At 40.1% G+C, this 16,225-nt stretch overlaps 3 protein-coding genes across 3 annotated transcripts; 1 reads left to right on the forward strand and 2 right to left on the reverse strand.

Annotated features, from left to right (window-relative positions):
- Positions 1–3,212: 3,212 nt before the first annotated feature.
- LOC135706831 (acetyl-coenzyme A transporter 1) lies at positions 3,213–6,811 on the reverse strand. The gene is made up of 4 exons (XM_065228503.1): positions 6,703–6,811; positions 6,217–6,609; positions 3,902–5,083; positions 3,213–3,828 (listed from the first exon to the last, which is right to left on the reverse strand). Exons 2-4 carry the CDS (start codon positions 6,442–6,444, stop codon positions 3,646–3,648), a joined length of 1,593 nt encoding a protein of 530 aa, XP_065084575.1. The 5' UTR covers positions 6,445–6,609; positions 6,703–6,811; the 3' UTR covers positions 3,213–3,645.
- Positions 6,812–7,028: 217 nt separating this feature from the next.
- Positions 7,029–9,830, forward strand: LOC135706832 (DNA repair and recombination protein RAD54B-like). Its single transcript, XM_065228504.1, has 2 exons — positions 7,029–9,603; positions 9,658–9,830. The coding sequence occupies exons 1-2, from the start codon at positions 7,120–7,122 to the stop codon at positions 9,745–9,747; spliced, it is 2,574 nt and encodes an 857-aa protein (XP_065084576.1). The 5' UTR covers positions 7,029–7,119; the 3' UTR covers positions 9,748–9,830.
- Pfdn4 (prefoldin subunit 4) lies at positions 9,780–10,442 on the reverse strand. Its single transcript, XM_065228506.1, has 3 exons — positions 10,312–10,442; positions 10,022–10,243; positions 9,780–9,954 (listed from the first exon to the last, which is right to left on the reverse strand). Exons 1-3 carry the CDS (start codon positions 10,354–10,356, stop codon positions 9,805–9,807), a joined length of 417 nt encoding a protein of 138 aa, XP_065084578.1. The 5' UTR covers positions 10,357–10,442; the 3' UTR covers positions 9,780–9,804.
- Positions 10,443–16,225: the final 5,783 nt, after the last annotated feature.

Raw genomic sequence — 16,225 nt, forward strand, 5'->3', positions numbered from 1 at the left:
CATATTAACAAATAAAAAGATTGACGAATCTTGAATGTGGATGGGCCTGAGATTAGACTCATGATGTTCTGCTCAGTAAGAAAAAACGGTTGCTCTAAGGCCACCGAGCCCCTCATATCACATAATACCGTTGCTCAAATTTGTGTATCCATTCAAACCCGGAACCAACGACAACAACGAGTTTCGCAAAATACACGATACACAAGCGATTTTACCATAAATCTCTTTGATATGTAAGGACCTGGGACCGCGTTTTTCTGCTTAGTAAGCAGGCCACTGTAACCGACGATCTTTCAAATCCGAAAACTAAAAACTACGAAAAAGTACTTAGGCCTTCATTAAGTTCCACTTTCACGCGACGTTCAATGACAGGGTCCTATCCAGGATTACATCTGAAAAATCCAAATCTGGCCAACGCCCACCCTAAACCTAAACCTGTTCTAATCCACCTGAAATGACTAACGAATGGAAGACTTTGACTACCCAGCCATGCAATAGTCTCATTCCGTGCCTTATGGCAACTCGATGATTCTATTGCGCTCATCTTTTGGCACCACCCAGGGGAGACTTGGTCCTGTACCCAATGCTTAACTTATCTCCATTCCACTCAGCTACTCGCAATTTCTTGTGATATAGTGGGCGGAATATTATTATATGAGACAATTCAATGCAGACGTCTTTGCAAATTTGGCAGATCGACAGGTAATCGGTGAGTTACCACGATAGTTGCTATTCAACAACTCGACAACGTCCCATCGTCAACGCCTGCTATGAGAATTTCCCATTGCAGACGCCAACGAAATGACGTCATCGAGCTATCGATCAACTACCCTGGTTATCGCCTGGTACCTTATAGCACGATGCTAGGAGGCGACCCGGAAGAATCGATGAGCTACCTCTCCCCCAATATACCGCGTATCCCTGTATATACCTCAAATCACAGATCAGTAGGAAATTTCTCCCGGATGATGCGTTTAATTTTTCCATATTTCCCCAGCACTTTATCCAGCTCGTTGTCGGGTACCTCTGGTGACAAGTCATACACACCCACATACTGGATGAATTCACCAGCATGCGACATGCGTACCTTTGCCGTCGTTCCATGCGCATAATGGAAGATTAAATGCTCCGAATTGTATGTCAGAGCATGGAGCATCGCTTCCTCTGATTTAAACTTCATGAAGACTCCCCTTTCCTCACCAATGCGATAAACAGCTTCCATTTCAGCCGGATCCGCGTCGAGTGCTTTGGCGAAATTCACAATCTCTCCGCTGTTTGGTTTAGCATCACAATGGCTGAAGCAAAACTTGATGGTGTTTTTTACTTCACACATCTTGCACCGTAGCAACAAAAGGCACTGAACTGCTAGCAACGAACAAAGAGCAACTAGGTATATAAATAATAGCGAGTCTCGAAAACAGGCTATCGCGTGTTTTTTTTTTTTCCTTTATTTAACGTCGGTCTCTGTTCCGCAATCTAGTGCCAATCACCGACAGACATCAATTACAATCCATTGACAGCAACCGAATGTGCAGGAAGGCAGCCTCCACACCTGCGTAGGATATCGCACCCATTCAACACACATGGGTCGGGACCAACGGCTTTACTTCCTCCACAGACAAACAGACGTAACTCTTTGAAAATGTTTTTCTTGAAAACATAGCATCTCAAAACATATGACCTCAGTAACGACATCTCTCAGGCTTCTCGCGGAAAACAAGCTTGCTCGCTAGCTCGCAAACAATATTGCATAAAAGTTCTATAGAATGTATAGAAACGTCAAAGTGATCCGATGCCAGCGCTGCGGCGAGTAGTTCGCGCAACTGATAATATTCAAAACAACCGTTAAATGCATGAACGAAGATACACAATGAAGAGTTACGTCTGTTTGTCTGTGACCATATCATTGAACTTCATATGCATTAGGTGATTCTTATTGGATTGCTATTTTTGACAAGTTACCTGAATTTTCAGGTGAAATTTACGTTTCTAATTGGCTCAATGCACTGCCGCTCATGACAAGTCCGTCCGACAGCAAGCCGAGAAAAAATCGAATTAAGTTAGCTTCGTACAATAGAGATTGCTAAAGTATGATTGTGTCAGTGATTTGTTTTCATCGGGAAAATTTTCTGCTATGAAGTTATTTTTTCCCGATGAAAACATTTTGCGTATACGTATACGTGACGTAGTGTGCGTACGATAAACGTCAGCAATCTCTATTGCTTCTTATGCAATAGGACAATCCGTTTGGCTATTTTTCCAAACTTTTCCAGAACAAAGTTGTTGAGTTTATCCAGTATTATGAAACTATGGGTGGTTAGCTATTAGCAAATTAACCATAATTAGCAAATTAACCATAACATTTAGAGTACCATTTCCATCGATAAACTCAATTTTGACAACAACGCAAATGAGACCGACTTGCGATGAGCGGCAGCACAAATAACCACACAACGCACACACCTATTTTTGTTTTCGCCTGCTGGGCATTTTTTGTCGAGATTTGCACAGTCGAGTCGTCGAGTGCTCGGCATTAAATTTTACTGGGATCTCAACAAACATGGCGTTTTTTGCTGAAATGCAGCAAAACATTTTGCGAGCCTCAGCAACCAAACGTTCACACTAATCCAGCCAGTAAGGTTTTACTGGGTTTTTGAATTGCGGAACTGTTCGGTAAAAGTTTGAACATCTTTGGAAATCTCAAAAATGAAATAATTTATTCCGAACTTGTACAGACTATTAGCGAATTTGTTTATTATCGGGGTTGGAACCAGTTCCAACCCAGTGCGAAACCGAACTTTTTGTCAGTGCGAACGTTAACCTGAGGTAGGTTTTAAAAACAAACGATCAAACTGACGTTTGTCAGGAAGCAAGCAGAGTCGATCTTGATACCCGATCCAGGTTGGAACTGAATAATAAACAAATTCGCTATATGTTCTGTTAACCCCATTTAAAATTTGTCTAATTACTTGATTCCTTAAGGATAACGGTCATTTGAATTTTTACCGACTATTTTAGCAATTCAAAAACCCAGTTCCTGTAAAATAAGATCTCGGCAAAATGATGTGCTGTATGACTGTGCAAATCTTTGCAAAAATTAAGCGTGTTGTTTTCAGGAATTTCGGTTTACGGTAAGTACTATACTGAACTGCATATTCAGTCCTTATGCATATAAATTTAAAAAAACGCTTATTTTGAATTGGTTTATTTTGTTCAAACTAATGGAATTCACGATATCTTACACACATTTTATCAAAACGCTATAGCTATGCTATATGAAGATCAAAAATAAATTAAACAATTGTATTTTTTTAAGCAATAGCCTCGTTACGAATTCTTTCTTCATCTTCTATATGCTACGCAATGTTGTACATGCATCATATAGGCTTGATGTGGTAATGTAAACTCGTGGAATACGCAGCAATTGCTACCCTGTGAATGATACTTGTGCACACAAACTCCGTGATAAAAACACAACCCTCTGATCTCGTATGAATTTTAAAATAAACTAAACAACGAAAAATACTCAACAGAAATTTTTGCGTTCAACAAACGATTTCGCACTAATCACGCCGTGTCGGTGGTTTTCTCAATAAGCCAGCACCACTACTAGAGACCTACAAGCTAAATCAGCTGCATTAATTGCTAACTCGTATGTTCCCGCTGCCGCCGAACCACGCGCCAAGCACTCTGGGGCAGATTTTGGAGATAACGAATTTTGTGCTTTCCCCACTGGTACCAAAGAATTCCGTATACCAGACATACTGCTATCTCTATGTAATATCCGTCGATTACAATGTTACATTTACCGCCTCCATTGGTACATGCCTGGAAGAAATCATGGAGAAAAAATGTTCGTTAACAATGGGAAATTAATTTTTAAACCAAGTAGCGATCTTACATCTTGTTCCACGCCATCGGAGCATATATTGTTAGACACATTTGAGCACCGCTTCCACGTGAGCACATCCACCATCCATAGTACAACCGTTGTGGGCCAATTTCCACCGAGATTGCTGAGGGTGTTCAACAGTGTCATGTACGTGCCACCAACGGCAGGATCGCTGACTCGTGCAAAAAATGCCATTACCGCCACAAACATACTGTAGAGAGCGATCTGATACAGACCGTAGTTGATCAACAGTATGATATAGTAGTAGTAAGGAACATGATGGTTGTGAATGAGAACCGGAGTAAACCATACCACAGCAGCAGCCACCAAAGTCAGAACTATCCGGTACGGAATGGCTTTCAAGTAGACTTCCATGGGCCGAGGTCCTGTCGTATATTTACTGATTACCAGTGGGAGAAATATCTGAAGAGGAACCAGGGGTACGACCAACAAGGCGAGCTTGTCCTTCGGGACGCCTGCATCGATGAGCTTCAAAGAGCTGACAGCATCACAAGCAGCAAATCCAATTTTCACCGTTAGCAAAATGGCAGTTAGAATTAAGATCGGCTTCATTTTGATGATATCGAAGAGCAAACTGTAGGTCTGCTTGATGTCCAGCTCCAAGTGCTCATCATGTCCACGTTCCACGCTAGGTAAATATTCCCTTTTGAATACAGCCACCAGAGTAGTGGTAGCCAAGAAGACCAATCCCCAGAACCACAGGAATCCAGGAAGCGTCACCAATCCATCATCGGACGGTTCTGACCGCAGGTAGCTGTTGCAAAACTCGGCCGACTCCAATGCCATAAAGGCAACATATCCGAGAAAGTATCCCGCCGTTTGTCCGACACTATTGCAAGTCGATGCATGACCTACATTGCACCGTTTCAGCATCGTCAGTGCCCACCCATCGACGGCAATATCCTGGGTGGCAGCAAGGAAATTCAGCGCGAAAAAGATTCCGGTCAGAATGGGAACGTTCGGTGCAACGTGGTCCATTCCATCTTCGGAGCCACTGCCCAGCCATCGGTTGACGTGCATCGAGAGGATCAGCATGAACACTCCGATCAGATACTGTGTGGGAATGAGCCATGATTTGCGCCGTCCAAAACGGTTCCAGTACAGGGAATCGACGATCGGGGCCCACAGCAGCTTCATGCTGAACGGCCAATGAGCGAAGCTGAACTCGGCCTGCAAGCAGATGGAAGGTATTAGTACCGGTCAGTTATGTTTTAGTCTGATTTTTATGTGGCTGTTCACTGGCGGTTGAGGAGCGATTTTTCAAACCCTCCAAAGTTACTGCAACGTGATAATTGGAACCTGTTCAACTTCTTTTCAGATGTAATGTTGAAATACCTGCACCTTTAAAAAGGCATAATCTTGAAAAAAGAGAAAATTTAACTTTGGGTAGTAACTAACTAACGAGCGATGTTTCATTCAAATCAAAGAATCTTATCCAACCGTGTTGCTACTTAGCGGCGAAATACTATGATTTGTGTGGATATACATAGCTGGTAACTTAAATAGATTGTTTGCTGCGGCGAAGAAAATAATGTCAGTAGTTCACAGATATTTTAAACACACGACATGAATGATGAGATCCATGTTCTCAAAATAGTAAGATAAGACCAAAAGCCGAATTAAAGATTCTGAAAGCACATTTTTAACTACGTTTGCTCAACGTTCTATAAATATAATACAAAGTGTTAAAGATTTCGAAACCATCTGCATTAAATCATCACACTAAAGCTTCATGTTAGCATTTCCAAACAACTCTGACCATCTGCATGTTTAATTGTTTTTTTTTTATCATCGTTATAGATAAGACCTATCTTGCGTGACATTTGAAAACGGCACAAAAGCTCTTGTAAACAAAAGTTGTAAGGCCCTTTACATGAAGACCGAAGTACCCCCACGCACCCACAGCCGGGTAGGGGAAATTCTTCTCTTTCCGATAGCGGTATTAGTTTGCGTGGAAAGGGCTTTACAATTTTTGGTTACAAAAGCTGTTGTGCCGTTTTCAAATGTTACGCCTGAATTATTGTTTGTTTCTACGCACGTTTTCCCTGATAGAATTGTCAATCTGCGAAAATTCTCTCACACAGAAGAAGTACACCAATTGATGCTCATTCTTGGAACAATCAATCCGGTACAATGTTTTCAAAATAATGACCAAGGAAACTATCATTTCCTCACCAACACTCTAGTAATCTAGTTATCAGTCGTGCCCAGACCACCATCATTAGAATGACGACGCAGATTAGATTCAAAACGTGTAACTACCACGCACCCTCATTAGGAAAAAAAAAAACCACTCCACTCACCTGCTGCTTATAGCTGGCGCCACGATTCTGCAGCAGCATCGGAATTGCCGCGGCCAGTCCTATCGGTATGCCCTGCAACAGGTACAGGAAGAACAGGATAGCTATGTTGCCCCAGTCATCCCGAAGGTCACTGGCTTCGTGTTTGTCATCGTCGGGGTGTTGCTGCAATGCCAACAGCTGTTCCTGCTGCTCCCGGTCGGAACGTTCCTGCCGTTTCCGGACACTCATCCTTTCGGTTGCTGTGCGAGAAACGGGCACTGATGTTTCGTATTTCGGAACTTCCTGCGGCGTGATTCAAGTGCGATCATTCGCGAAAGTCCTAATCGCAGACGGAGTTTGTCGCGCAGCGGTGTACCGCTATAGCCTTTCAATCGTTCGTTAAGGTACACGTCACTGAAATGAGGGTGGGATGTTCAGCTTGTTATACGAAAGTGTATCAGGCAGAGACGGAAGATTGCTAAAAATAGATAAGATTAAATTGTTTACCTTAACCTTAGAACTGGTTGAAGCACTCTAATTTTCACAGAAATTATTAGAAACACCGTGTACAGGAATGTCTATCACGAAGCGCACAATTTTCTCCCGTAGCTCGAGTAATTTTCATGAAACTACCAAAATTTCCACGAAATCGAACTTACGGATAAGAAAATGTTTTGGTTTTGTTGACGTCTGCTGTTTTCACATTTTGCTTTGCGTGTGTCATTCGCTATTTGGATTTTGTTGTTAATCTAGTACGCTACGAAGATTATTCGGTCATTTGAATAGCGCGCTAAAAAGGCCAGATAAACAGTTTTTCTTATGTCGTCGCACATCAATTCAGTTTTGAACGTTCACAAAGTGCTTTCCGTTGTTTTCATTGAAAATTTAATAAAAAAAATTCGCTCAACTAATCGTGTTTGCATAATGCGTCGCAGTAGTGCTCCATCGATGAAAGGATTTTCCAAACCGGAATCGGTCGGACCGCGAAAACCCGGTTCGTTACAGGTACCGATAGATAACGCAGACCAAACTGTTGTTGATCTGTTGCTCAGTGCGGAAAATCATGCTCACGTTTTGAAGAATCTAGCGGCAGTTCGAAAGCCTAAAACAGCGGACTCAAGTGTGGGATCCGCGGAACCTACCGTCGTCAGCAGCGTAGCAAATTCGAAGACACGATTCAACGTTGTCTGGGGAAAGATAAGTACCAAGAAACACAAAACCTGGGAAAGGGATGGAACTCTCGAACTATGTGGGCGCTCCGCCACTTTGAGGGATGAAGAAGGAAAAGTAATAGCTAACTCGACCGGCATCAAAGTGGACACGGTTGAGGAAGGATCTCGTCTGATTGTCGGAAGTAAGGAAGTAGAAGTCATCGAAAAAATCTTGTCCAATGATCGAACGGAAAAGATGAATTCAGAACAAACTGTTCCTGCCAAGAGGCCGAAACTCAACACTTTCAAACCACCTAAGCCTCGTGAAGTCCCGGGTGAGACTTCTTTTTCGGGAAAATCGTTCAAGCATGTTGGTGCTACGGAAGAAATTCCATCGGATTTTGTACCGTTAGTGATGCAACCACCGAGCTATGAACACCAATGGAAATACAACCAGAAACAGGCTCCCGTATCAGATGTAACAGTTCCGTACTCCTTGGCCAAACATCTGAGGTCACACCAAAGGGAGGGTATCAGTTTTCTTTACGAGTGCATTTTGGGCTTTCGGTTAACTGACTCGGAAAGATTCGGGGCAATCCTGGCCGACGAAATGGGTCTTGGAAAGACCTTGCAATGCATTTCACTAATCTACACGCTGATGAAACAAGGACCTTACGGTCAACCGATCCTGAAGAGGGTTCTGATAGTAACTCCTAGCAGTTTGGTAGAAAATTGGGACAAGGAAATCAGCAAATGGCTCACAACGGAGCGGATCTTTACATTCATCGTGGGCCCGAACAACAAGCTTAGGAAATACGTTCAGTCACCTCACATTCCAATATTGATCATTTCATATGAACTACTATCCAAACAAATTGAAGAACTCGATTCGGTCAAGTTTGATCTCATTGTCTGTGATGAAGGACATCGCTTGAAAAACAGTGATATCAAGGTTTCATCAATTCTAGATGGGATCGAGTGTCCCCGAAAAATTATACTCACCGGAACTCCAATCCAGAATGATCTACAAGAGTTCTACTCGCTGATAAACTTTGTAAATCCAGGTCTTCTAGGCACATACGCTGAATTCAAATCCAAATATGAGAATCCAATCATTCAATCTCAACAACCTGGCGTGCTTCCACAATTTCGGGACCTCGGAATGTCTCGGCTCGAGGAATTAAACACTATAACATCGTCTTTCATTCTTCGTCGTACGCAGGAAGTCATCAACAAATATCTGCCAGATAAACAGGAAGTGGTGGTCTTTGCTCACCCCTCTAAACTGCAGACGGATCTTCTCCATGCTGCTTTATTATTCTACGATCAATCTGGCCCCAGTGCCGTCTCGCCGCTTCAGTTGATTACCATCTTGAAGAAAATCTGCAATCATCCTTCACTTATCTCGACTACGGAAAAAAGTGATAACGAATCCCTGACCAAACTACTTAACGACAAACTACCACCGTGGCAAAACATGGGACCAACCGATTCGGGTAAACTTGGTGTTCTTGATTCTTTGCTCGAAAATCTAATAGAACGTCAGGAAAAGGTTGTAATTGTTTCATACTATAGCAAAACATTAGACATGATCATGGGCCTCTGTGAACATTACAATTACAAATTCTGCCGACTGGACGGATCAACTCCATCCCACGACAGGTGCAAGATTGTTTCCAGCTTCAACAACCCATCTTCGGATACATTCATCTTCCTGCTGAGCGCAAAAGCAGGAGGGATAGGTTTAAATTTGATCGGCGCTTCCCGTTTGGTTCTGTACGATAACGACTGGAACCCGGCAAGCGATCTACAAGCCATGTCCCGTATCTGGCGCGACGGACAAACGCAAAAAGTATTCATCTACCGACTAATAACGGCCTTCTCTATTGAGGAAAAAATCTATCAACGGCAGATTTCGAAAACTTCTCTGAGCGGAACGGTCGTCGATCAGAAGCAAAAGTTGAGCAATCTCAAATTCTCAAATGAAGAATTGAAGGATCTGTTCTCACTAGTCGAAGAAGGTGATGATTGTCTTACACACCAAATGCTAAATTGTGACTGTCAGGGCATAGGCCATGTACCAGAACCTACGAGCAACTCGAGTCAGGAAGACAACGTGCAAGCCTCACCGGAACGAAGTAGATTTCAAATCAGATTTACCAAGACAAAACCCAAAAAACCGAAATATTCCCTCAAGATGCAAGAGCTGATGCGCTGGGAACATTACCGTGCTCCAGTTGACAAAAACGTTCTACAGGTAAGTCATATGATATATCTCCATACACACCTAATGATTTTCATTCTGTTTTAGGAACTCTCGTTGGCTGCGTGTTCAGATAACATTATTTTCATATTCCGTAATAAAGTCAACCAGTTCGAACAACAACTACCACCGTCGTAAAAGGTAACTCTAATACACGTTGTTTTTTACAATTTAGAAAAGAAATGCCATCAATCTTTATTCATCGTTCTCAAGATAGATGTTGCTGCCAAATCTCCCATACAAATGGGCTTTGAGTTCTCCCATTTTGTCCTGGATGTCCTTGGAAAATTTAACAATGTTCTCGATCTCCTGTTTTTTCTTCTCTTTTGCTTCAGCCAGCAGTTCCTAGATTGTGATAAATTTAAATGAGTTCAAAACTGTGTTTTAATAAAATTACTAAACCAACACCTACCTGCGTTCTCGGTAAATCGTGCGACATGAATACCTCGCCAATCAAAAACGGTATTTGGGTATCGTCGTCCAGCAGTTCGATTTCATCACCCGCTTCCTCCAGATTCTTCAACTCGTTTTGCCTGATCTTCAGCTCCTCCTTGAGATCTTCCACCTTGGCGTTGTAGTTTGCAAATTTGTTGATCTTCATCTGGTCATCGATTGTGATGTGCACATCTGAGTCCTGTGATGCCAAAAAAGGAAATAACTCTTATCATTTCCGGTTCATTTTAGGGGTTAGAATATGCCTACCGGTTGGAATGTTCCCTTGTTCTTGGTGTCCGATTTGGAGCTCATTTTTATTGGAAAAAATGGAATTTATTAAAATTTTCAAGAAAACTGGCGATGCCGCACGAGTGACTGATGAAGGAGGATTGAACATAAAAAAACGTAAGGTTTTTGACAGTTGCTGTAATTTTTTTCTCGCTTTCAAGGTGTTGCTAAAAACATCGCAATAATATTTTATATGTACACTGAAAATTTTTTATTTCTTCCATTTTTTAAATTAACAAATCAAGCTGAACATTGCATTAAGTCTCAAATAACATTGACAGATTCTCTTCGTCGACTTTCTCTTTGTATCCCCACGGCCATGTAAAGACATTCCCAGGAATTTTCTGCACACAGATCGAAAAAAGAAGCTGTTGTCTAGCATGCAATACGAGAAACACAACAAGAAACGGTTATGTGCTCAAGTTATTAACCCTAATAAAAATAACCATAAACGAACGATAACCCAAATCATCGAACTATTCAACAAATGGTTTGGATAATACTCAGAACACGTCGTTAAGCAAATTAACCATACAATTTTTATTAGGGAACGAAAGAGAAAGTCGACGAAGAGATTCAATCAATGGTACTTCGGGCCTAATGCAATGTTTAGCTTGAAATCCAAGTTTGAATCGGCCACCGTGGCGCTGCAATCGCAGCGGTAATGAGCAGTGCTGTAAATTCTCAAAATCAATTGACAAATCCAAGTTTCAATCGGCCACCGTGGCGCTGCAATCGCAGCGGTGATCAGTCCGAAATAATGTGTCAAACTGAATACATTTTTGAAATTTCAACCAAAAAACTATTATTTTGTATTTATTCTAGCGAGTTTCTGTAGGAGTCAAAACATGATCCGAGCAAAAAAGTAGTACTCGTAATAATGGTATATAATTCTGAATTTTATCGTGCTTTGTTTCGAAAATATCTTCCAAATAAACAAACATCATCCAGATCACCCGATTCGTCCACCGACAAAATCTATTGCCACTTAAAAATTAATTTCAGTCGGTGTATTAATCAGCAGATTAAATCGTTTTTCGTCTGGTGCTACACCGAGCAATCGGCCTATTTAATAGTTTTTCGTCGATGGATTTAGTCGGCCAACTTTGTCTGTTGTTTAATCGGCAGATGATTTCAAACCTTAACATGTTTTCAGTAATTTATAAGTTTTGAAGTAGCTTTTTATTTAAGAACAATGCATTACAAAATAGTTTTATGCATTTTGTACAAGATTCATCCATGCTGACAAGAAATTTTCATGAAATTACATTGAAATTAAATAATTTTGCAAACAATCAATGAAATTTTCAAGGGCTGTCACAGACTCATCACCGTCGGCTAGTACTTATTCCTGCCACCAGGCGCGCATGAGTTTAACTTGGATTCTTAAATTGACAAATCCATGTTTCAATCGACCACCGTGACGCTGCAATCGCAGCGGTGATAAGTCCGAAATAATGTGTCAAACTGAATACATTTTTGAAATTTCAACCAAAAAACTATTATTTTCTATTTATTCTAGCGAGTTTCTGTGGAAGTCAAAACATGATCCGAGCAAAAAAGTAGTACTCGTAATAATGGTATATAATGCTGAATTTTATCGTGCTTTGTTTCGAAAATATCTTCCAAATAAACAAACATCATCCAAATCACCCGATTCGTCCACCGACTAAATCTATTGTCACTTAAAAATTAATTTCAGTCGGTGTATTAATCAGCAGATTAAATCGTTTTTCGTCTGGTGCTACACCGAGCAATCGGCCTATTTAATAGTTTTTCGTCGATTGATTTAGTCGGCCAACTTTGTCTGTTGTTTAATCGGCAGATGATTTCAAACCTTAACATGTTTTCAGTAATTTATAAGTTTTGAAGTAGCTTTTTATTTAAGAACAATGCATTACAAAATAGTTTTATGCATTTTGTACAAGATTCATCCATGCTGACAAGAAATTTTCATGAAATTACAATGAAATTAAATAATTTTGCAAACAATCAATGAAATTTTCAAGGGCTGTCACAGACTCATCACCGTCGGCTAGTACTTATTCCTGCCACCAGGCGCGCATGAGTTTAACTTGGATTCTTAAATTGACAAATCCATGTTTCAATCGACCACCGTGACGCTGCAATCGCAGCGGTGATAAGTCCGAAATAATGTGTCAAACTGAATACATTTTTGAAATTTCAACCAAAAAACTATTATTTTCTATTTATTCTAGCGAGTTTCTGTGGAAGTCAAAACATGATCCGAGCAAAAAAGTAGTACTCGTAATAATGGTATATAATGCTGAATTTTATCGTGCTTTGTTTCGAAAATATCTTCCAAATAAACAAACATCATCCAAATCACCCGATTCGTCCACCGACTAAATCTATTGTAACTTAAAAATTAATTTCAGTCGGTGTATTAATCAGCAGATTAAATCGTTTTTCGTCTGGTGCTACACCGAGCAATCGGCCTATTTAATAGTTTTTCGTCGATTGATTTAGTCGGCCAACTTTGTCTGTTGTTTAATCGGCAGATGATTTCAAACCTTAACATGTTTTCAGTAATTTATAAGTTTTGAAGTAGCTTTTTATTTAAGAACAATGCATTACAAAATAGTTTTATGCATTTTGTACAAGATTCATCCATGCTGACAAGAAATTTTCATGAAATTACAATGAAATTAAATAATTTTGCAAACAATCAATGAAATTTTCAAGGGCTGTCACAGACTCATCACCGTCGGCTAGTACTTATTCCTGCCACCAGGCGCGCATGAGTTTAACTTGGATTCTTAAATTGACAAATCCATGTTTCAATCGACCACCGTGACGCTGCAATCGCAGCGGTGATAAGTCCGAAATAATGTGTCAAACTGAATACATTTTTGAAATTTCAACCAAAAAACTATTATTTTCTATTTATTCTAGCGAGTTTCTGTGGAAGTCAAAACATGATCCGAGCAAAAAAGTAGTACTCGTAATAATGGTATATAATGCTGAATTTTATCGTGCTTTGTTTCGAAAATATCTTCCAAATAAACAAACATCATCCAAATCACCCGATTCGTCCACCGACTAAATCTATTGTCACTTAAAAATTAATTTCAGTCGGTGTATTAATCAGCAGATTAAATCGTTTTTCGTCTGGTGCTACACCGAGCAATCGGCCTATTTAATAGTTTTTCGTCGATTGATTTAGTCGGCCAACTTTGTCTGTTGTTTAATCGGCAGATGATTTCAAACCTTAACATGTTTTCAGTAATTTATAAGTTTTGAAGTAGCTTTTTATTTAAGAACAATGCATTACAAAATAGTTTTATGCATTTTGTACAAGATTCATCCATGCTGACAAGAAATTTTCATGAAATTACATTGAAATTAAATAATTTTGCAAACAATCAATGAAATTTTCAAGGGCTGTCACAGACTCATCACCGTCGGTTAGTACTTATTCCTGCCACCAGGCGCGCATGAGTTTAAGTTGGATTTCTCAATTGAGAAATCCAACCTAAACTTAAGTGAAATTTATGCGTCACTAGTGGCGGGAAATAGTACTAGTCGATGGTGATAAATTTATGAAAGCCGGTTCAAATTCCAGAGTTTGAATGATAAATTATTGAAAACGAGTTCAAAATAGTAAGATACGATCATTATTTGCGATGATAAATGTAAGAAATTTGTCGAATAATGTAATGTTACGTTAATTTTCATTGCAATGTCATTGAAAGATAATGAAAATGCGTTTTTTTATGCATCGATATTTTTTAGGTTATGTTTTGTATGATTGCATTATATTCCCATCCTGAAAACGACGTCCAAGTCAGTCTGCTGGATATAATGGATTATGTTGGGGACTCCGTGCTAGCGGATTTAGAGACCTAGCATATTGTGTGCCTATGCTACACCAGTATATCAGCAGCAGGCTTGCTTCCACTCGCTTGCTATAAAAAAATGATTTCCTGAATTTTGAAACCATTAGATGTTATAATGATATTTTGTACATGTTAGATACAAGAAGAGGTTGAAAGGCAAGTGTTTGACACATAAAACCTGTCAAATTCGCTTTCAGATAGTCACAATCAGCGGTTTTACGACTCGCGAGCGCTCACTCTGAGTGAACGCTCACGAATCATAAAATTGCTGATTGTAACACTCTGGCAGGGTTACTTCCACTCACTTGCTATAAAAACATGTTTTTCGGAATTATGAAATCATGATATGGTATAATGCTAATTAGTACTTGTAAGTTACAAGAGGAGGTCATGAAGTATATGTTTGACACATAAAATCTGTCAAAATTGCTTTCAGTGCGTCACAATCAGCGATTTTACGACTCGTGAGCGCTCACTCTGAGTGAACGCTCACGAATCATAAGATCGCTAATTGTGACGCTCTCAAAGCGAAATTGACAGGTTTTATGAGTCAAACACATACTTTACTACCTCTTCTTGTTACTTACAAGTACAACATAGCATTATTGCATCTAATGATTGCACAATTCCGAATAATATTTTTTTATAGCAAGTGAGTGGAAGCAACCCTGCACTCTGGAAGTGAAATTGACCAGTTTTATGCGTCAGATTCTTGCCTTTCAACATCTTCTTGTATCTAACAAGTACAAAATATCATTATAACATCTAATGATTTCAAAAATCAGAAAATCATTTTTTTTATAGCAAGTGAGTGGAAGCAACCCTGTTTGGGACTAATATTCTAAAAAATCAACTTCAACAAAATGATGGGAGCATGTTCGCTCTGTTCGTCTTTCTCCACTACGCTAATTTGTTGCTCCCCGAGTTCGGAACCCGAAAAAGTGGAAATTTGTCCTCGTTACATCCCGGGATAATGCAACGATCCTGCAACAACAATGAAAATGTTAAACGGTGGAGCTTGCGTCAACTTTTTCCTGATTGCAAGCACATATATTATTGAAACTATTTTGTAGAAGACCACTTTTCCAATAATTTGATCACCAAAACGTACAGAAAAACGAGGGGGACGACTCTATCTACGCTGCAGGAAAGATTGTGTTTTGCTGTGGCTAGCACACGCTGAGTGGATTAGAAAGACGATTGATGACGATTCTGAAGATTTCCTGCAAAAAGATGATGCGCGATGCAAGTAGATGCGAGAAATGCAAGAAGATTTTTTGAAGAATGATTCGCTAGTGTGAAATTTTTTGAGCATCTAAAATTGAAATTTAGATGTGTCGCCCCCCTCGCAGAACAAAGGCAAATTTTCAATTTCAAAAGTGAAAATTTTGATGCGAGTCGCGTTTGACAGTTGTATACATTTCAAGCGTAACATTTAATAGCGGCGCAAAAGATTTTGTAAACAAACTTTTTAAGGCCCTTTACACGCGAACCAAAGTACGCCCCACATTAGATCCGTTTGCGTTGCGTTGACATAAATTTGACAGTTAGACAATAGATTTAGCTGTCACTTTGCCGCAACGCGTCCGATCCGGATCTAATGTGCGTGGGCCTTAATGGTGGTAAGCTCCAACTCGGATTAACTTTTAATACCGTCCCTGTTTGGATGATCTGCAAAGTGTTTGCTTAGAGTTGTATTAATTAACTCTGATGTCGACATTAAAGCAGCCTGTCATTCTTGATCGGGATTTAATCCGAGGATAATACAGGTTGGAGCTTACCACCACAAGTACGCTTCCTAAATTCCCAAAGTGACCCTTCCCCCATATAGTCGATATATTTATAGTCTGGTGGATAGAGGTCTGAAATAGCATAGCGGGAAATAATGTGGGAGCTCGTTGATTCCGATCATGCTCATCTTAACTTACCTAACTCTACCAGTCAGGCGAAAGTCTCGCTAATACAGGCAATCAACCAACCAAATTTATGATTTCTTGTTCACACGGATGGTGAGATTATCGATCAAGGACTTC

Source organism: Ochlerotatus camptorhynchus, unplaced genomic scaffold (genome assembly GCF_037179485.1).
Source record: "Ochlerotatus camptorhynchus isolate MF236.1 unplaced genomic scaffold, CSIRO-AGI_Acam_v1.1 ptg000291l, whole genome shotgun sequence".
In the NCBI taxonomy this organism is placed as follows: domain Eukaryota; kingdom Metazoa; phylum Arthropoda; class Insecta; order Diptera; family Culicidae; genus Ochlerotatus; species Ochlerotatus camptorhynchus.